The 21,395-nt window shown below is 35.3% G+C and overlaps 1 protein-coding gene across 1 annotated transcript in view; it reads left to right on the top strand.

The window, feature by feature from the left end:
* CCDC91 (coiled-coil domain containing 91) overlaps window positions 1-17,432 on the top strand; it is a gene marked incomplete at its 3' end in the record, with an annotated part of 81,922 nt that extends 64,490 nt beyond the window's left edge. The window contains exons 7-10 of the mRNA XM_009881876.1: window positions 363-470; window positions 15,127-15,219; window positions 15,397-15,465; window positions 17,256-17,432. Coding sequence (XP_009880178.1) covers window positions 363-470; window positions 15,127-15,219; window positions 15,397-15,465; window positions 17,256-17,432 — 447 coding nt within the window. The remainder of the gene's footprint in view (window positions 1-362; window positions 471-15,126; window positions 15,220-15,396; window positions 15,466-17,255) is intronic.
* Window positions 17,433-21,395: the final 3,963 nt, after the last annotated feature.

Genomic DNA, 21,395 nt, shown 5'->3' with positions numbered 1-21,395 from the left:
GGGAAATATGTCTGGCTTTTTTTTTTTCTTTTTTTTTTTTTCTCTTCAGCAGCTTTCATATGCTTCTCTTCTTGTGTGGTCCCACTAAAATGAGTATATTTAACAGAAATATTCTCCCTCTCTATCTTCTGTGTACTGCTCTCTTTTAAGCAGGCTATGTATAAGAAATCTGAGATCCAAAAAATTTCAGTCCTTACTGAAAACAAGGTAGTGTTACATAGAAAGGTACTTGATTAGTTGCACATTCCAAATTTATAACAGCATTCCACATTCTGGTTATATGCAAGTATTAGTAGATCTGCAGTTACCAATAAGCATCCCAGTTATATCTTTGTTGAAAATTCTGTGTTTTCTTTTTGCAGGCACTGCTACAATCTACAGTTCAACAACAAGAAGCAGCTATTGAAAAACAGTATATAGTAGCAATTGAAAAACATTCTCACAAATGTGAAGAACTTCTTAATGCTCAGGTATGGATGTGCACATACAAAAATCTGCATGATTTTCTTTTAGTTTCAACTCTTTTCTGTTTGAAAAAAAACCCCAACATATATGATCACCAAAGAAAATAAACAATTTTTCACCGTGTGTTCTCAGCACTACAGTAAACACAAGTATTAAAAAATGCAAAGTAAATAATGACTCTTCATTTCTTGGGATCAAAGGTGTTTTATAACATTTAAACCTGCTTAGAACAGATTCAAGAAAAGTGTAGCACTGAGGAAAAAGTCTCAGAGCAACTTAATACTTAGTCCTTTAACAGCTGCCATTTTCTGTAGTTTTGGAGAAAATGTGCAATTATTTTTAATTTATGTAGTTAAATGCATGATTTAATTGTATAGGATTTGCACAAGCTTTTGGTCCAAATTTTTTGTCCAAATTTTTCGATGCTTCTTAGATGGTAGATACAAACATCTGTTGTCCAAACCTATTTCTATTTCATAGAAATCTGACATAAAAAACACCCAAAACGTAGCTACGAGGAATTACATAATATTCAGAAATATATACACATAAGTAGGCCTGTATTGGCTCGTTTAACATGACCTGAGTAAAAGCACACTGCATAGCAGGTATTTGGAATCACGTCAGTTATTGATGAGTATCTGAACAGTGTAAACCTGTTTTGTTATTAAAAATATTTTGGTTTGACTTAAGTACAGCTGTTCAATCAAAATAATAATGAACATCAGTATGTAAGTTTAAAAAGAAAAAAGGCTAATTTGCTTACAGCATCCTGAAGTTGTTTACATTGCGATTAACAGTATTAGTAGTTACCTTTTAAGTACTGTTAGCATCAATTCTACTAAAAGGATAATAGTTTGTTTATTTGTTTTTCTTGGGGTATATTAGATCTAAATACATCAAAAGTCCACTTCAAGTATTCCACCATTTCCAACAGTATTTTATAATCATTTCCCTGTTCTGACCATGTCAATTAACACTTAGTGCAAACGTATATTAAATATGCAAGCATCTGTGTAAATGTATGAAGGAAAGATGTAATAGTTTTGAGAAATCTGTTCCATCACAAATGAGGAGTTTATTGCACAGAACTACAGTTATTTTATGCTTACCATAAAGCTCCGCCTAAAAAGCAAGTAAAAATGTATTTTAAGAAAATGTTTTTTGTTTCTGAAATTAACATTTTGTTTAGTGACTTGATATCATTTTCTGAATGTTAAGAAGGAGTCCATCTCATGAAATCTGGAAGCATTATAGGAAAATTTTTTGAGGGTGTGCTTACAGATTGAGCAAAAATATTGCTCCCATGATCTGTTACATTTGCGTCGCAAACCAGAAGGTGGGGACAGAAATGTGAAAACATGTTCAAGAGGTTCAGATTTACCTGGGGAGATAACAACAATGTAAGGAACATATTCTTGGTCATAGGACAGGAGACTACTTATGACATAACACAGTGCCCAGTTCACATAATATCTACATTTAACGCCCCCTTTGGATTCCAGAAAAGTTTTACATTTTGTTCACAAACTTCCAAGTCTATTCTCATTCAACTCAAGCAAAGTTTACCACATTTAATTGTGATACAAAACTGGGATTTTGAATCCTAAGCAAGTAGACAAGTGTGAGTGCTTATGGTAGAACTACCAGGTTTAATCAAATAGGATTTATACTGGCAAATTTTGTTCACTCGTAAATCTTTGTTGCAAGAGGTCTGAAAAATGTGTAGTATGTCTTTATTTTTTTTAATACAGCTATTCTTAAATGTACACTTTGATGTTTGTTTTAACATTTGTTTTTCTTCAAGTGATTTTGTTCTGTGCTAACAGTTAAGATTGCTGAAATAATTACTAATGATTATACATCAAGTTGATTAATATTCCATTTAATAAACAAGTTCAAAAATCACAAATTTCATCCTCATCTTTTTCTGAGACACAAACATTTGATGTTGTGTTCTGAAAATGAACACCAAGTTTGATCTTGTGGATTAACTCATGTGCTGTATACATACTGAAAAACATGATTAACAAACTTGAATAGAAATTTTTAGTACTCAGAAAATGAAGGCAGATATAACAACAGCAAGTTAATAAAAGTGCTTCAATATAGTCAGGTATTGGTCAGTGCTAGAAGTGAGATACACATGGGGTAGAACAATATGTATCTTGTAAAGTATTTAAATTAAAAACAAAAAAAACAACCCACAAACAAAACCCAAAACCAAACCAGACATCTGACAGTAAAATTCATCCTCAGTGAGATTAATGACAAATTTAGATCATAGTTTTACCTTCTTTAGGAAATGCCTGCAATCTTTTATGACAAATGAGGCATGGAAAAGTCCTACAGGTTATGCATACTTTGATTTATAGTGGGAAAGAGCAGCAATTTTTATATATATGTATATAATTTAAATTATATATAGATATAATTTATATGTATATATATAATATAAATTAATTCAACATATGTCATACTTATGGAAAAATATGGTTTCATCACTGAGACTTTTTAACTAAGCAGTCGCCTGGGCTGGATGCTGAATGCAGCTGACAGAGGCAGGGGTCACTGGCAATATTTCGCTGTTCTGTACTTCAGTATGTGGAATAGAGTGTCTTTCAGCTTTCCCTGTTTTCCAGTGTTTGAATAGTAGTAGTAGTAGTCTGGTCAAACATCAAAGTAGGTTTTTGTTCTGAACGTAGAGAAGACATAGAGACTGAGTAACTTTAAAAAGCATGGACCATAAAAGGCACCATAAAAAGATGGAGTAAGTAAGCATCTATTATTTAAAAGTATTTACTATGTAGGACTAGGAGGTTGTAAGGAATTTTCTCATTAAGGTTGCTATACCATGAGCATGATAATGTAAAAGGAATGACCTGTTTTCACTGAAAGCCCTAGAAAGGATGATGTATCAGAAATTTGTCTTACTAATCAAAGTAGATGGTGTTAAAAATGAAGACTATATTGAAGTTGGTTTTTATATTCTTGTTAAAAAAGTCAATGATCTGTGTATTAAGGTAAGATAAAAGCTTAAATACCAGCAGCAAATCACTTCTCATTAAGGAGAAATCATTTTCCTTCCATTTATATTGCACTTTTCTTTCTTTACCTTGATGGTCTCCTTCCTTACCGTCTTCTAAATAGTGTCAAACAGGCATTCTTGGATAGGGAGGGATTAAAGTACACGTGAAGCGAGGCTCAGATCACACATTCCCATCTCTAAATTATGACTTGACAATATTCCTCTTTTCCTCCGTCTTCCTGAGGAAACAGTATCAATCAAAGAGACACAACTGGACATTCTGTGTAGTGTTTTCATGCTTGGATGTAGTTAAATGGGATATGTTTTCCTGTGGTCCTTAATTATGTTAGTCTGCATATTTTCCCTTTTGATTCATGTAAAAGAAGAAAAGACAAGGAATAGAAGTCTTTAATTCTGTAGTTCAGTTGCATGCATATTCCTTTCCTGGGCTGGACTTCTTTTCTTCTACTCAGTAAACCCTTGAGGATGTGCCATAAGGATGTGTAGCCTGCAGTTTTCCTTTGTATATAGAGTATTTTATGCTGAAACTTTTTCCATAGTTTAAGAAGCCAAAGGAGCTGCTAGTACAATTGCTGAGAGAGAACAGTACTGGAAGTGTCATATGAAAAGGAAAGAACTCGTTTAAATGCTTCCTCTGCACTTTGTCATATTGATATTTTTCTTGATGATTTTATGTGAAGCTATGAAACAAATCTCGCATTTGTAGATGCAACAACATTTAAGATAAGTAGAGTTAGTCCCGTGTCCTTAATTCTTTTTCCACTCTACTTTATCATGATGTTGGCTGTCATTTGTATGATAAATAGTAGTTCAAAACTTGTTGGATGGTGCATGAAGTCTTGTGCCCTTTTCTTGAGACGTGCTCAGAAAAGTAATGATTTAGTTTCAATTTGAAAACAATTTGCTGAAAGGTCAGTCAGAATAGAAGTTCCATTTGCTAGAACTCAGTTTTCTGAAGGTATGATGCTTCCAAAAACAGCTTGTGGAGAAGCAGAAAACTGGTGTGACAATAGTAATGAGCTTCTGGAACGTGATAGATTCCTTACCTTCTCCAGTATTGGGATGATGCCTTTTGAAGTGTTTTGTATAGCCTTCTGTGAAGAGTACCAGTAAGTTGCCCCAAAATTCCTGAAATGTCAAATGTAAATATTACTTGTCTTGCATAGAAAGTGATTGATTGTTTGCCAGAAAAAAAATGTCTATTTTATTCAGCGACTTAGTTCCTCAGTCAGAAAGTATCCTTTTCTATTATTTCAAATCTTGTTTTTATATCTACTCATAATGTGCAGCATGTTTATATAATAATGCTTATTTTGTTAAATTTGATTTTTTTATTTTTTCCCCTCTTATAAACATTTGATATTTTTCCCACCTAATGATAGTAATTGTGAAAGCTATTTAATGCCTGCTGTAGAAGGAAGCTGTAGAAGGAAGTATATGCAAAATAATTTCTCGGAGAATTTTGAATATTTACTTTTTTAGGAGACATTAGTCAATTTTTGCAGTGAGAGTAGTCGGTACTTTAATAATCCTGAAGACTTGCAGACTGAAAAAATGAAGAATGCAGTGGACATAACCTTTCTGGTTCATTTATTCCAACTATGATAAGTTTGGAAATTCTATCATGTCCCTTTCTTTTGGCATTTCCTTTCAGTTCCCAGAAATCTTGCAGTTTGCTGCTGTGGAAATAATTGTTTATTCATTCCCTCCAAAACTAGGTACTTCCTATCAGTCATTCCCGCTACATTTTCATCTAATTCACTTTGCACCTAACCTCTCATCCTTAAACATAGTTCACCTAGATGTGACGTTTCAGGTCTGCCACTCTTCTGCCAAAAGCAAAGTTAGACTTTCTCAGAACTTCTTTATTCTCTGGTGGTTCCTGATTATGTAAAGGGGGGGGGGAAGTATTTATTAGAATCCTGTTGTCAAATTGAGTCATTTATTCCTAAATTCATAATACTTCTATGATTTCTGCACATGTAGAGGCAATTGCAGTGAAAAGGTCAAGAATCAGCTATTCCTATGCTGGGAAGGCTTTTTTTTTGTTTGGTTGGGATGGTTTTTTTTTCCTTAAATCCTGAAAAATTTTGATTTATCCTCACTCTGTGTTTTGGTTTTGTATGTGTTGACTTTGTATCCAGTATTGCTTAGTATTTACCTCCCAAAGGAAAAGTTACATTGCTAAAATCCAAAAAGGCATATCCATTTTTTGAAAAAATTTAAATCCTTGCCAGAGTCTTCTAACTTCATTTGAATCTACCCACTATCACAAGCTAGTTAGAAGATGATTTTGCAGTCCCTTTGCGCTGTTAATTCAGCCATGATACTTTCAGAGTCTCAACCAAAAATCTTATTTGGAAATTACATTTGCTTCCTTGAATTTGTCAAGTTCCACTTGAAAGTAGCTCTTACGCAGGATTTTTGTTTTCGGCCTTTTTTTTATATAAGAATTTTCCTTAAAATCTTAATTGTTACGAATTATATCATCAATTCTTGTCAATACTGAACGACTAAGTAATATAATATGATTTTTCTCCTCAATTATTTTTCTGTTGGCTATTGTTGAAATTTTTTTTTCTTCCGTTTTGCTGTCTTCCGTTACTGAACATTTTGCTATTTATATTGCTCATATTTTAGGAGTTAATTTCATTTTGCTTTTCCTGATAGATGGAGCAATCCTGTGAGAACTCATACAGACTGTGAAATGAATTAGATCACAAAAACAAAAGGGCTTATTAATACTTCATTTTTTTTTCTCATATTTTTACTGAAGTTCCTTACCTTTGTGTCCTTAGGATCTCAAAGTTTGTGGGGTTTTTTTAATGGTCTCTATCACTGTGTATGCTTTCTGAGAAAAGTATTTTCATTGTTGGATGACTGTATCGCTTCTTATTTTATTTATAAACAATAAAGCACATATGCAGCAGAATGTTTTAAGCTTAATTTCAGCCTCTGATATGCCTCAAATTATACAGTTTACATTCTGTCTGCGTACTGCTCAGTGGAACCCTGAGGAGAAATATAGGCTTAGTTATTTTATCACCTCTATTATAATTTTTCTTTATATTTTCATTGTTTAACTTTTCTTGTTTAATGTTCTACTGATTCCTGAGCTTTCTCTTAGAAAAGTTTTCCTGCTTTGTTCGCCACTTGGAACTCAAACTGGCAAAAAGATACAGTTCAACCATGCAGTAATAAGTTATAATTTGAGGAAGTGGAAATATGTAACAGATGTTGGAATTCTTCAGACAGATTTTCCACCTTGCACTGCCAAACAGTCAGATGCCACAGATAGTGAGGACAGTGTATGAAACCAGTTATGACTACCAGATCTTGTCATTTGAATTGAGCATAGTTTAGCAGTGGTGAAGAAAAGGTGCAGTATAAAAGAATATGCTCTTAAATATAGCTAGCCTTTCTACAGGAGCAGAAAACTATTATTAGTGTTTTAATAAGGTTGCCTTTTTCCTCAGGATATTTTGAATAGAATGTAGAAATGGATATGTTTTGATAACATCACAAAATCATGATGCCATAACTGTATTTTTGTTTTGTCATCTCCCTCACAGAGGTAATGTTTCCCACGACCCGTGTTACTTCTTCCTACTGTTAGATTCCTCCATGAGAGACAGAAATAAAAGTAGGACTCTGTGGGTTAAGAAGGTGTCTTGTTAAAATAGGTTAACAAATTTGAATTGGTGAGTTCTTAAAAAGACCAATCCAGTGGTTTATTATTTGTACTGATGAATGAAGTACTGAAACATTTGCTAAATGTTTCTGAAGGTAATTTTTTCCAAATCTTGAGGGACAGGGATTGTTCTATGTCCATATGTAATGAAGGTACAAAAAAATATATATTTATGTTGGAGATGAAAGATGAAGTCTTATTATGCCTGTTTTTCTGTTAAACTACTAACGACAATGCAGTTTCATAAGATTAAAAAATTCAGTAGTTTTTTGTTACAAGACAAATTTGTCATTCACTGAAGGTGAATTAGATATACATGTCTTATACTGTTTTTCAGAGTGATGCCATTAAAAGAAGGTTCCAAGTGTAATTTCATTAGTGAGTGAAAATTATTTCCTCAGATTAAAGACTGTGAAAGTGTGAAATATCATTATTTTGTTGCAGTGATACTACAAATAATGCAAGCTTTTTTTTTTTTTCTGTTTAGTATTAGGATATTCATATTAACTTTGGTTGTTCTGTGATGTTGTTTGCTGTTTTGTTTCTGAATGATTATCTAACTGACTACTTTTACATAAGCTATGAAGAGCAGCTAACAAAATGTATTTACCCATACTGAATTTTGTGATCCGTGCATGATGATTTACTCAGTATTGTGAAGGAACCAATCTGCAGAAACATAAATTGCATGCCTACTAGTTATAGCAAAGCACCCTCAGTTGTGGATGAAATCTTGTACTCCTTTCTTTTTAAATGAAACAGTACGGGGCTGAGGAAGAAATTATATATTCTTTAAAAGCATTTCAGTTAATGCAAGACACACTATTTTCTGTTTTTCTTTAAATTTGCAGTTTAGGATAAATAGGAATATGCAAGGGATTATAGCTGTACTAAATTAGAACTAGTTATTAATAGCTGTAATACAGTGTTTTAGCTGTAAAATAGCTCTTATCCTGCATTATTTCATTCACTCTGTGAATGATTATAATATATACTGTGTAATCATTCAAAAGGTGCTTACCTGAAAGAAAAATGTCATGATTCTCCAGAAATAAATTTAATATATAAAAATAACAAAACAGACTGACTAGTTGCAATTGTGATTAAATCTGTTTACAATGTCTTCTGTGACTCACATTCCAGGAAAAAAAGAAAGATTTTTTTGATTTCTTTTTTACAGGAATCAAGAAAAACCACAGAACCTCTGTATTTGTATTTGAATCTACATCAAACAATTTTCATTTGGAACCATTGCCTAGAGAACTTGCAGGGATGAAAACATTATAACCTATTTTTGAATGCCTTTTGTTTTAAGTTGATTTTCAGAAGACTCTACTTGACTCTCTCTTGCTACTTTCCAGAGAGTAGGGTAGAAAGGCTACTATTTCTTTCTACTTAGAATACCACTTTTTAAAAAAGTTTGTTTTTTTTCTTTTATTGGAAAACACTTTTTTGTGTCTCGTTGGACCCTTATGTCCCACTACAATTTGCTTTTCAGAATTTTGCACTCTTACCCAGTCTAAGGAATAAAAGGAAGCAAATCATAGATTTGTCAGAAACAGGGCTAGGTAGGGGTGCTGGGCTCTGGAAATTAGTTCAAAGTGATGCATTAAAGACCTATACTATTTGTTGTACCTAAGCTAAAGGTTTTTAGATCTGTCTGAGTATCTCTGCATAGTGTTCTGCTGTCTACTGTGCTTTATAGATAACGTGCACAATGTGAATGTGCAGCCTAGCAAACTTACACTGGCTGAAAACTTTCTTGTTGCAGTAAAGTGGAGTTTTCACTGAGATTTTTCTTTGGCCTCACACTGATTCATCCACCATATTTCTAGTTCAGGACATTTTTTGTTTTGTTGTTTCTGGGTTTTTTTAAGATTATCTGTAGTCATAAAACTTCATCGGTTCTCATTTTTGCACTTTCCTCCAGAGAGTCAGTAAGGTATATTCTTTAATAACATCTGGATATTGGATTCAAAGCTCCAACATGTTTAGAATTTTCTTTCCTGTTCTCTGGTTCTTGGATTGCTGATTAATAAAGGAAACCTGCACTTCAACTTCCATTTAAAAACTTCATGGACGCTGTCTTATGGTCTACACAGGTTAGGGGCTTTTTTCCAAAAGTAAGGCTCCATATGTAGGTCTCCAACATAACTTCTACAGGAAAAGTGGAATAGACTTGATTATTTTTCATAGGACTGTTTGGTCTGATGAACTCATTAGTCTACTTATAGGAGGCTGATCACTCTTTCTTGAAGGCTTTTTTAGGTTTCCTTGTTGAAGCATGGGCAATATCTTCTTGACACGTACAATTGCCAGGACACCTCCAACTTTGACATCTAGGTAAGCCTAAAAGAAAGTGGCCTCTACAGTGCTTGGGAATCAAAATTCATTGTATAGATAGCTCAGAGTGGTGCTTTAAGTCTCAACGTTCTTCCTTTATTCCTTTAATACTGTCTGAAGAGAGAGGAACGTGTTCATAATTCTTACTTGTGGAAACTGGAAATACGGAATGAGATTCATTCATAGAATCATAGAATGGTTTAGCTTGGAAGGGAACTTAACGGTCACCTAGTTCCACCTCCCCTGCCATGAGCAGGGACACCTTCTGCTAGACCAGGTTGCCCGGCCAAACCAGACTGACCTTGAACACTTCCAGGGATGGGGCATCCACAACTTCTTTGGGCAACCTATTCCAGTGTCTCACCACCCTCATAGTGCTGACAGATTCCTTGTCTTTTCTTCTTTTACATGAATCAAAAGGGAAAATATGCAGACTAACATAATTAAGGACCACAGGAAAACATATCCCATTTAACTACATCCAAGCATGAAAACACTACACAGAATGTCCAGTTGTGTCTCTTTGATTGATACTGTTTCCTCAGGAAGACGGAGGAAAAGAGGAATATTGTCAAGTCATAATTTAGAGATGGGAATGTGTGATCTGAGCCTCGCTTCACGTGTACTTTAATCCCTCCCTATCCAAGAATGCCTGTTTGACACTATTTAGAAGACGGTAAGGAAGGAGACCATCAAGGTAAAGAAAGAAAAGTGCAATATAAATAGAAGGAAAATGATTTCTCCTTAATGAGAAGTGATTTGCTGCAGGTATTTAAGCTTTTATCTTACACCCCCCAGGTCCTTCTCCTCAGGGCTGCTCTCAATCCATTCTCTGCCGAGTCTGTATTTGTGCATGGGATTGCCTCAACCCGCATGCAGGACCTTGCACTTGCCTTGTTGAACTTCATGAGGTTTGCACAGGCCCACCTCTCAAACCTGTCTGGGTCCCTCTGGATGGCATCCCTTCCCTCCAGCATGTTGACTGCTCCACACAGTGTGGTGTTGACAGCAAACTTGCTGAGGGTGCACTCAATCCCCACGTCATATCACCAACAAAGATGTTAAACAGAACTGGCCCTGAGGAATGCCACTTGGACCTGGAGCCATTGACCGCAGCTCTTGGAGTGCAACTGTCTAGCCAGTTCCTTATCCACTGAGTGGTCTGTTGGTCAAATCCATGTCTCTTCAATTTAGAGAGCAGTGTGTTGTAGGGGACAGTGTCAGGTGCTTTGCACAAGTCCAGGTGGATGACATCTGTTTTTGTCCCCTTATCCATCAACACTGTAACATCATCATAGAAGGCCATCAAATTTTTACAGGCACAATTTGCCCTTAGTGAAGCCTTGTTGGCTGCTACCAACCACCTCTTTATTTTCCATGTGCCTTAGCACAGTTTCCAGGAGCAAACTTGCATTCTTTCTATAGCTTTTAGTCCTGCTGAGGAAGGGAGGGGGTTAGGAAATAATTTTGCTAACCTATAGGCATTTATCTCAGCGTATTTGATCTTTAATTCAGCAATGGTCTGCATTGTTAAGAGATGTTTACTACAGTTGAACAAAAATCTATAGTCCAAGTAAATGAACCTAAAACATGCTGTTATTTCCTGTTCACTAAAAAATGCAAGAACATTTGGAAGCTCTCAAATGTATAGGTGCTGAAGTGAAACTGTCAGCTTTCATATGTTTTTATGTTTTAACCTTCAACTCTCTTTAATAACTTCATCTGAAAGGCCAACTGAGGAAGCACTGACTGTATGTAAAGTTCATTGTGGCCATTTAGTACCAGAGTCCAAAGTCATTCTGTATACATCTAGAAAACGAATGTACCTAATTCTGCTATATAATAACCTCTACTTAGAAGGTATAGGGATTATTTTAAAATCTAAAGTACAAAGCTAGTTGCCCTAATTTAAAGACTAGTTCCAGAGGGGTTATAATAGCTTGATGTCATTTAAACTAACAGCTTGGAAATCTATTCATACATTCATTAGTCATTTCCTTTGCATTACTGCTTTTTTTGAAAGTCTGTCAGAATGCTGTCATTATACAGAAATAGCTAATAATTCCCTGATTGCTATCAGAAGAGGGAATGCGCAGAAGCCTTTACTATGCTTAACTTCTCACATTTTCTGCTTATGTGTTATGCATAACCTAGATACCTGAGTATGCCTTTGAAAGATCTGTGCTGCTGTAAAAAGGAATTCAGATGATAAGGCGGTGCATTCTTTTCTATAAAATAGATTAATAATAGCACTGAGCTGTCTTTACATCATTTTAATAAGCACAGCTTTCAAGAAGATTCCATGGCTCTGTATGAGGGTAATACTACTGTGGAGTACAGTACCTTGAAAAAAATAAAAGTTCTTGAGAAGTAATTAAATTGCTTATTAGTTACATTCAGAATGGAAGCTTTCATCCTTTTTGTTGTATCTGTGCTTACTATATAATATGGGCTTTCTGGACCCCAGACCTGTTTCAGGGAATAGCAGTTCACATAATATTTTATTCTGCTTTGTCTGTTTCCAGTTACTTATTTCTTTTCATATCATTTCTGTAATTTAATAGCTTAAGGTATGTTTCTATCTGAAAAAGAAAACTATTTTGCTAAATATAAATTCTGAAGCCAAATAAACAGTTCTTCAAGTTATTTCTCTAAGACTAGTACAAGAGAATTCGCTTTACTGAGTTGTATGGACAGCTGTTGCAACATTTATGATGGTATATGAACTCTTGGAAGTTCAGATACGAAGGTAACCATTTATGGAAGGATTATTCCACATGAATAAACATTTACATTATAATAGGGAAGGACATGTTGAGCTATTCACAAAAGGCTTACAGTCTTGAAATTATATATTTTACATTTCCATGAGATATTGGGATGCTATGTAATGTAAAAGATGCTGTATTGTAATATGCCAGAAGACATTAGCTTTTATTTTGAAAGAATTCTAAGTGTGCTTACAAATAGTTACCTCTGGTATCTGGAAAAATAGGAACTAGTGTGTTTCTATACACAGATACAATTTTTCATACAGTTCTTACTGAATTTCTGTGAATTCTGTAAAACTCAACATGTAATACCATATAGATTTTCTAATCTACCCAGGAAACAGGAGATCCTAAGGTCAATTAAAGTAATCATACTGCAAATAGCGGTCACAGCAGCCTTCATTTTTATGGTAATTGTTTATTTATTGGGCAACTCTTTTTGTAGTTTAAGTGGCAAGCAAAAGCAGTATATTGTATTTTAAAGATTTCCCTTTCTGCTTCCAGAAGAAGCAAACTAATTTATTTTATACTGCTGTCTATATTTCCATTTGTTTGGTATGCTGTATCTCCGTGGAACTGGTATGTCCAGCTGTTGTTTTGTACAAGGAGTTGATCTCTGGATTTAGTGGTGCGCTCTTATTGCAGTGAAGGAGACACATTTTTTACTTCAGAGCTGTATTAAAGATCAGAACTTTTCAGGTTTCCATATGACAAAAAAGTTTTGGTCCCAATATCTGTATTTTTCAGGATTCTAGGTCTGCCACTGGTTTATGAAAAGTAAACTGCTGTGTAGGGAGGTTGGGGTCATGCAGAAGGCTGTAGTCATGAAAGTATATTGTCTGCAGGGAGAACAGACGTTACTTGTCTCCATTGGCCGTGTATACATGTTCTGTATTGTAATAATGCAAGTGTCTGCACTGTTTCAGGACTTCCAGGATAGGCTTGAATGTTGTCTATACATATTTACATATATGTAAAATCAAATTTCCAAAACTGCCCTGAAGCTTAAAGGCTGAAAATTGTAGTCCCATGGAGAATGTTGTAAAATACAACTGGTAGCTGGCCCATTATGGCAACTTGAAATATGTATACATGGTCTTCGTGTCTAACCTAGAAATCTGATGGTCAGAGTCAAAGTGGAATTAAATGCCTGCAAATCTTACATTAGGAATTCTAATCTTGCTGAACAAGTTGACTGCCGTTCTGTTGTAGGTGTTTTTAAAATAGGGGTGATTTTCTCTAATGAACTCTCTTTAGAAAGTTCCTTGCTGATTCTTGACTGAGGCAAGTAAAGTTTCAATATTTTAATCTTTTTTTACATTAGTAAACTTTGATTTGTGGCATAGGTCTGATAAAATATTTGCATATGTTTGTCCTCCATTGTGCCAGTCTTTCAAATGAAAGTGAAATAACAGGTTTGTGGTCTGTGCAGTCAGTCAAGTGAAGAGTCATGGAGATCATTTAACTAATAAAATCCATTTATTGTTTCACCTAGGAGTTACTGGGAAAAAATAATTTCTCTTAACTGCCATTAAAGCTAATGTCTGAAAATACCAAGTCTACAAGAAAAGTTAGTTACACATCATTAAGTATAACCATGATGTGAATTTCACCAGTCCTTCCACAGGTGTTTTCCATTAGAATATGTCTACTCCATTCAGACCTATTTTAAGTAAATTCACAAGGAAATGCCTCTTTACATATTTATCCTGGAAGGGCAGATAGATGTTTTATTTTATAAAGCAGTCTAGAAGTTTTCTATTCTTTTCTTCAAATGAAAAAATATTTTTCAGAACATAGTATTGCAATTTGGTAATGTATTTCTAGCTGCCATTAGAGACACTTAATTTTTAAAACATAATAAAATTCATGTGACAGCTGACTTTCTTAGAAATGCTGGTGAAAGGCGTATTTGCCTGCATAAGTGTTTGTGTAAAAATTTTATCTTCATTATATACACTTTTATTAATATAAAACTCTACTATTACACTTTTCTTTTGGTGATCTTTTAAAATATTATTAGGTATTGATACTATAAGGTTATAATAGATCATCTCTTAAATAACATGTTACAAAGTGTACTGATTTGCTAGCAATTATCTCATTACAAATACACCACATCAATAATTTCCAGTAATAATTTCTAGTTTTGGAAAACAGCTTAGCTCTTACAGACGAAACCCACATCTTTCAAATGCTTTACTAGGTTTAGTGAAAAACAGATAAATGGGCTGTGATTAAGAACAGTGAGGGATTATATGTCTACATATAGACTACTTGGTCACTTTCTTTTGGTGTTCATTTTCTCCCTGAAAAAATGTTTTGGATTACAAGAAAATTAGAAGAAAGCAGCATTCTCTTTTGTTGTTATTTGTTGTTCATGGTGTCACAAATGGTTGAAAAAAATACACTTGCCTTCTGCCCTCTATACATATAACTCAGAGGCAGCACAAGCATCATTTAAATTCTGCAGCTGTTTAAATGAAGTGTTTAAAGTGTCGTGTTACTTAGACTATCTTTATAGATGTTGTAAGTGTTGCTCTTATATGGTGATTTTTTTTTTCAGCTTCTTTCCTAATACTCTTCAGACTCAGATAGCAGGGAAGCTAAAGATTTCTTACTATTGTGATTTTTTTTTTTTTCATGTCATGAAATCAATTAAAGGAGTGCTGTATATGTCATTTAGCTGAATCTACATTTTAAGTCATTTTGTAAGCAACTGACAAACCTAAGTGTCTTGGATGAGTTCTTTTTGTCTGTTTTACTAGCAGACCAGTTACAATAATATGGATGTTTTCTCTCAATAGCATCAGCGCCTTCTCAGCATTTTGGAAGCAGAGAAGGAAGTGTTATCAGAAAAGATAGAAGAAGCTTTGATGCAGCAGTCAAAAAAACACAAGGTATTACTTTTATTTATAAAAAAAGGGTGTCTGATCTGCACCATGGTGTTCATTGGGAACGATCCTGTCAATCATTGACAGGCAGAGGAAGCTTTCTCAAGCATTTTGACTGTTTGAAATGGTTTTCAGTCACTTCTTGGTTGTGTATTGCAGTTTCATTTTTCATAACATTTACAGGAAGTGCTTGAAAAATGTTTGGATGAAGAAAGACAAAGAAGTAAGGAGGCTATGGCAGCTGCTGCAAAGGTATCTCTTGTTAAGTAGTAGACATGCAATGTGGATTCTGTGTGTGACATTACAAATGCCAAGTTCAGCAACTCGTTTCATATTTAAATTGGTCAAACTCTGTTCTCATCTGTGTTCAAATGAAGCTAATTCTATAAATCATGAACATATCTGCTATATCCTATGCCTTAATACAGATAGTCTATGTAACTTCTATCTAAGATAGCCTCTGAATTAGTTTATAACAAGAAGTGACAATATTGCAGTTCAGTTGTTGGTGTTACATAACTATCTGGTTTTGTGATCTTTCAGTTAACATCAATAAAACTTGATTTGAAGAGATAGGTAGCAGGGTTAACTGATGATCTTAAGACAGCATTGTGTCTTATTTAACTTTTGTTAAATATGTTCATTTTCAATGAGGATAGAACTATTTTACAAATCATATAAAAATTCAGATGTTTTAACAGGTTTTAAATTATTTTATATAAGTTGATGTTTATTTTATATAAGTTGATGTTTGACTAAAAGTGAGTATTTACTTTTTTAAATATGATTTCTTCAGTCTATTTCATTATTAAGTGCATTTGGATTAGGACAATAATTTCATAAATGTTAAGCTATCTTTCATTTCTCATACTAATGTAGAATCCAGTACAAGATTTCAGTTCCATGTAATGATCTGGGAAAATTAGTTATGTATGTTACTTAGCACAGTTGATTAGGCTATATTATCATTTCCTGTATATCTTCATATGTAGTATATGCACACTAGCTGAGTGCCTCTCTGAATATGGTTCAGTAACACAAGAAACATCTGTTACATGGTTGATATCTAGGGGAAAATGTGTATATAATAAAATAATTCAATGGGGCATTTTTTTTAACCTACATTTTTATTATATTTTTTTAAATGTCTAAATAAAAAAAAAGGGTCCAAATGAATTGCAAGAAACAGCTTTATTTATATTTGTAGGTATTTGAGGAACCCTGTATTTTTTTGTCATTTATAGTTTCACTTAAACAGTTCCATAATCACCACCAAAGGGCATTGGAATGACCTGTAAGCTTATTGAAGTTGGGGGTGGGGAGTGGGGGTGGGGGGTGGTTTGTCAGTCCATGTTTGTATATTTTGAACTTCAGCCTGCCATTATTTATGTGTAGATATTATGCAGTGATTGTCTTGCTGATACATATATTTATGTGGCTCAGTATGTGTAGAGCTGTCCTCGTTACTTCAAATTCAGTGTGTGTCTTCTGATGATTTCATGTAATGGTTGACTATAAACACTGGAAGAAAAAAGATGAGAGAGTACTTGTAGAATGCATAGCTAAGGAGCTTTGGGAGGGAAGACACATTTGTTTTAAGTATGTGTTGACTACTTTGCCACAGAAAATGCTTGGACTGTTTTTGGCCTTTAGATACTTGAAGATAAAAGCAGTAATATCTTATATATGGGAATATCAAGCAGTGTAGGGAGGCCCATGATCTACCAACTCTTACGTGACTTCTGCTGCATTTTTTTTATGTTGGCATTAAGCAAACAAGTAATGATAAATTCCCACCTACTGAAAACACAATATAAGGTCCTTGCTTGTAACTTTCCTTTTTTTTTCTGTAACTACGAAGTCATTCTCCAGTGGTAATACCTGCTTGGTTGCGCCTTAAGATAAATTTAAGCTCAGAAGTGAAAATATTTATATCCCATATCTTGTCAGCTTATAGATCTCATTAGAAGAAGTAATATGTATGAGTTAGCCAACCACGTTGGGTATTTTGGTCATTTATTTGTACTTGATTTGTTTCAAAGGCTGAAAAAGAAGTAGTGCGGGAGGCTGTTCTGAAAGCAGTAGAGGAGGAGAGGAGAAATATGGAAAAGATTCATGCAGAAGAAAGAAAAATGTGGGAAGCAGAGCATGACAGACATAAAGAGAAGATTGACCAGGCTGTTTGGGAAGCCATGCAAGAGCAAAAGCAGCATAATCAAGTTAGTATATTTTATCCTTCCATGGACCTCCTTTGTATATTTTATTTGTTTCTTTTGAACGTCTTCCTAATGTTGTGGTAGATTTTCTTATGCCATCTATCATTCATCACTGCACCTAGTGAATATTTGCAATGCACAGTGATCTTGTTAGTTTATCTTCATCTAGACTATGTGCATGGAGAGAATTTGGCACATTCAGAACAAAATTCCTGCGACCTTTTCAGGTACGTATATTGAAATGAGATGAATCACGTCTTGTAAGTGACTGTGTTGTTCACTGACTTCAAAAGGAGCCCAAGATGACAAGCTCAGATATCAGCATTTATGTTGTAGACAGTCTACGTGACTTTTTTTATACCTATGGAAGAGAAAATGTGTTATATTTTTCCTTATTATGCTGGAATCCATTATCTCTCAGAATAAAGATACTTCTCTAAGACAAAAAGTAGAATAAGTAAGAAATAGAGAGGGTTATGAAAATTGGAAACCTAAACCTGTAATGAACCAGAAATGTTTCCTGAGTTTCTTTTTAGAGAGGTACTTCTATAAGGATAATGGTATGTCTTTTAACACAAACTGAGAGGGACATTCCCAACATTGCTTTTAACAATTGTAGGGATTACAAATTAAATATGTTATAGTAACTGTTAAATTACTCTTCCAAAAATAGAATTTTATAGTCTCTGGTGCTGGAAATATTTGGGGGAATGGTCTGTAAATTCACTGATTTCTTGGTGGCATACTTGAATGTTATACTCTGAAGAATTTTAAACAAGTTGTATTTCATTCAGGTGTTGGAATTTGATATTACTATATTTTTTTATGTCCTGAATAACAAAATAAACAAAAAAAAACCCTTTATAATTTGAAGTAAAATAGAAGTAAATTATCACAGAAGTTTGAAATTCAGCTCTTTCGAAACAGACCCCGCTTCCCTTCCCAGCCTTAAACAGAATTATTAATCTCATACCTAATCAATTACACAAAAAGTTGGCTTTTTGATGCTAAGCCATTATTATACACTCTGTTGCTTACATTTCCAGTGTAAATAGAATGATTTTACATTGTATATGTCTTGTTTACTTCTTTTGAATGTGGTAGGATGTCAGTTTTCAATTTCACTATACTGATAAACCTTCAGGCACTCAAGCTCTTCTTTACAACAGAAAAATAAGCAGCTGATGTCAAAGCTAAATTCAAGCTGAGAACAATTTCTCGGGGTTTAGTTAGATACAAATAATTTAGACTATCCAGAATGAGAATTTGTACCAGTGGTGTAGAGGATCTGTTGACAGAAAAGAGAGCAATAAAGTAGTTGTTTACTGCAGTAAAGAAAAATCCAGAAATTTTATAGCTTGTGGAACATGAAGAGATTAATGGCAAGACGACTGTGGTAATGAAGTTTGAGGAGAGTTTTGCTGAATCCTGAAAATTTTTGACGAAGGGTCCTGTAGCTGAATGCATGAGGTGGGCCAGGGTTCTACATTTATGGATTTGGGGAGCATGTAAAATGTCCCGGGGTGGAAGAGTGGAGGATGAAGTTGGCATAGTGACTCAGGGTAGGTTTGCCTTCCCTGTGGAGTGTTCTACCAGAGTTTCTTGTTGTTGTTGTTGATATTGCCTTTGAAGTTGTCACAGGACAGGATGATGTTAAAAGTAGTTCAGTATCGATGGATGTATTCTTTCAGACAAAGTCTTAAATATATACTGAGATTTCAGTGCTTTTCCGAGGAAGAAATTTAGGCCTTTCAAAAGGATCGTTTTTTCAGCTCAAGTTGCTAGTTGATCAAGTAGTTGGAGTATCTAGTGGTGTAGTTGTGACGGTGAGTAGCACTGAGGTATTGGAGAGTGATGTGATTAATTCTCCTGTAAATATCTTGCTCTTGATGTATTCATGTGGCCTTAGTTCCATCTATTTTAATACTGAATAGTTCTGTCAACTTTAATAGGTACAGTAATAATTTATATTATTCAGTTATAATATATGATGATTTCTCCATTGAGTAAGGTTCATTTTTGAGTACCTAATCTATTTTCAATTAAGGAAAATGCAGATGTTTCTTGAGAGTTCCAAAATTCTCCCACATGAATGTATAGCGTATTTAATGTTAAACTCTTTATTCTCTGATTAATGAATACAAATTCTTTGAGGAGGATGGACTTTCATGTAGAAATTTGTTTCTTGCAGAAATTTTGACTTGTTACCTCTGCCAAGAACTTGCCTGCCTCCTTTAGGCCATTGCTATTGTAAACATAGGACAACCACTAAAATTTGGGAAGAGAAATGGTGTTGATAGCACACTGGTGGTTTTGGTTGTTGCTAAGCAATCAAGGTCTTCTCTGCTTCTCATAGTGCCCCGCCACAGGGTAGGCTGAAAGTGCGTAACAATTTGGGAGGGAATACAGCTGTGACAGCTGACCCCAACTGACCAAAGGTATATTCGGTGCCATAGAGTCAAAGTATCATATAATGGTTAGAGTTCAGACCTTAAAGATCCTCTAGTTCCAACCCCCCTGCCATGGGCAGGGACACCTGCCACCAGACCAGGTTGCTCAAAGCCCTATCCAACCTGGCCTTGAATGCTTCCAGGGATGGGATATCTACAACTTCTGTAGACAACCTGTACCAGTGTCTCACCACCCTCAGAGTGAAAAATTTCTTTCTAATATGAATCTATCCTCTTTCAGTTTACAACCATTACTCTTCGTCCTATCACTACACTCCCTGAGAAGGAGTCCCTCCCCATCTTTCCTGTAGGCCCCCTTTAGGTACTGGAAGGCTGCTATAAGCTGTCCCCAGACCCTTCTCTTGTCTAGGCTAAACAACCCCTACTCTCTCAGCCTGTCCTCATAGGGGAGGTGCTCCAGCCCTCTGATCATCTCTGTGGCCCTCCTCTGGACTGGCTCCAACATGTCCATGTCCTTCTTATGTTGGGGACCCCAGAGCTGGACGCAAAACTCCAGGTGGGGGTCGTACGAGAGTGGAGTAGAGGGGCAGAATCACCTCCCTTGACCTGCTGGCCACACTTCTTTTGATGCAGCCCAGGATACAGTTGACCTTCTGGGCTGCAAGCGTGCATTGCCAGCTCGTGTTGAGCTTCTCATCCACCAACACCCCCAAGTCCTTCTCCTCAGGGCTGCTCTCAATCCCCTCTCTGCCAAGCCTGTATTTGTGCTTGGGATTGCCCCAACCCACATGCAGCACCTTGCACTTGGCCTTGTTGAACTTCATGAGGTTGGCTTGGGCCCACCTCTCCAGCCTGTCCAGGTTTCTCTGGATGGTATCCCTTCCCTCCAGCATGTTGACCACACTATGCAGCTTGGTGTCATCAACAAACTTGCTGAGGGTGCAATCAATCCCACTGTCCATGTTGCCGACAAAGATGTAAAACATCATTGGTCCCAGTACCAGTGCTATACCAGCTGCTAGTAAGAAAGTCAACTGTCCCAGCTGAAACCATGACAGTGAGGCAGAATGGCTTCCAGTCATGGCACCCATAAGTAAATCTAGGAATAATTAATGGAAAAATTTGAAGACAATCAAAATTTTATATTTTTCTTTGCAGTACAAACCCACTTTATAGTCTATGTAGTATAAATATATTTTGGTCTGTGTTAGAGTTGAATAAGAACAAAACAGAAGAAATTGAGACCCCAAATTTGACAGCTAAACAGGCCCTCAAGAGAATTGTGAATTTGGTTGTAGAAGCTGGGGTACAGTGTCAGCAGCCACTGAGAATCATAACCAAGGACCTACAACTCTGTAGGGGTAGAAAAAGAATTTCTGCAAAATGGCTGTAAACTAAGAATAGGGAAGATGCACATCAATGTAAAACACTGAAAAGTAAAACTAGACAAACCGTTAGGAAAAAGGACGCTGTCATATGCATGGGGCAAGAGTTGATAAACTAGATGGGAAGAGGATATTTTAAAAACTGCAGCACCATTGTGCATCTGTAAAAT

Source organism: Charadrius vociferus, unplaced genomic scaffold, assembly GCF_000708025.1.
Source record: "Charadrius vociferus isolate BGI_N301 unplaced genomic scaffold, ASM70802v2 scaffold413, whole genome shotgun sequence".
In the NCBI taxonomy this organism is placed as follows: Eukaryota; Metazoa; Chordata; class Aves; order Charadriiformes; family Charadriidae; genus Charadrius; species Charadrius vociferus.
Note: the sequence above shows the minus strand (reverse complement) of the source record. Positions and strands in the feature narration are given on the sequence as shown.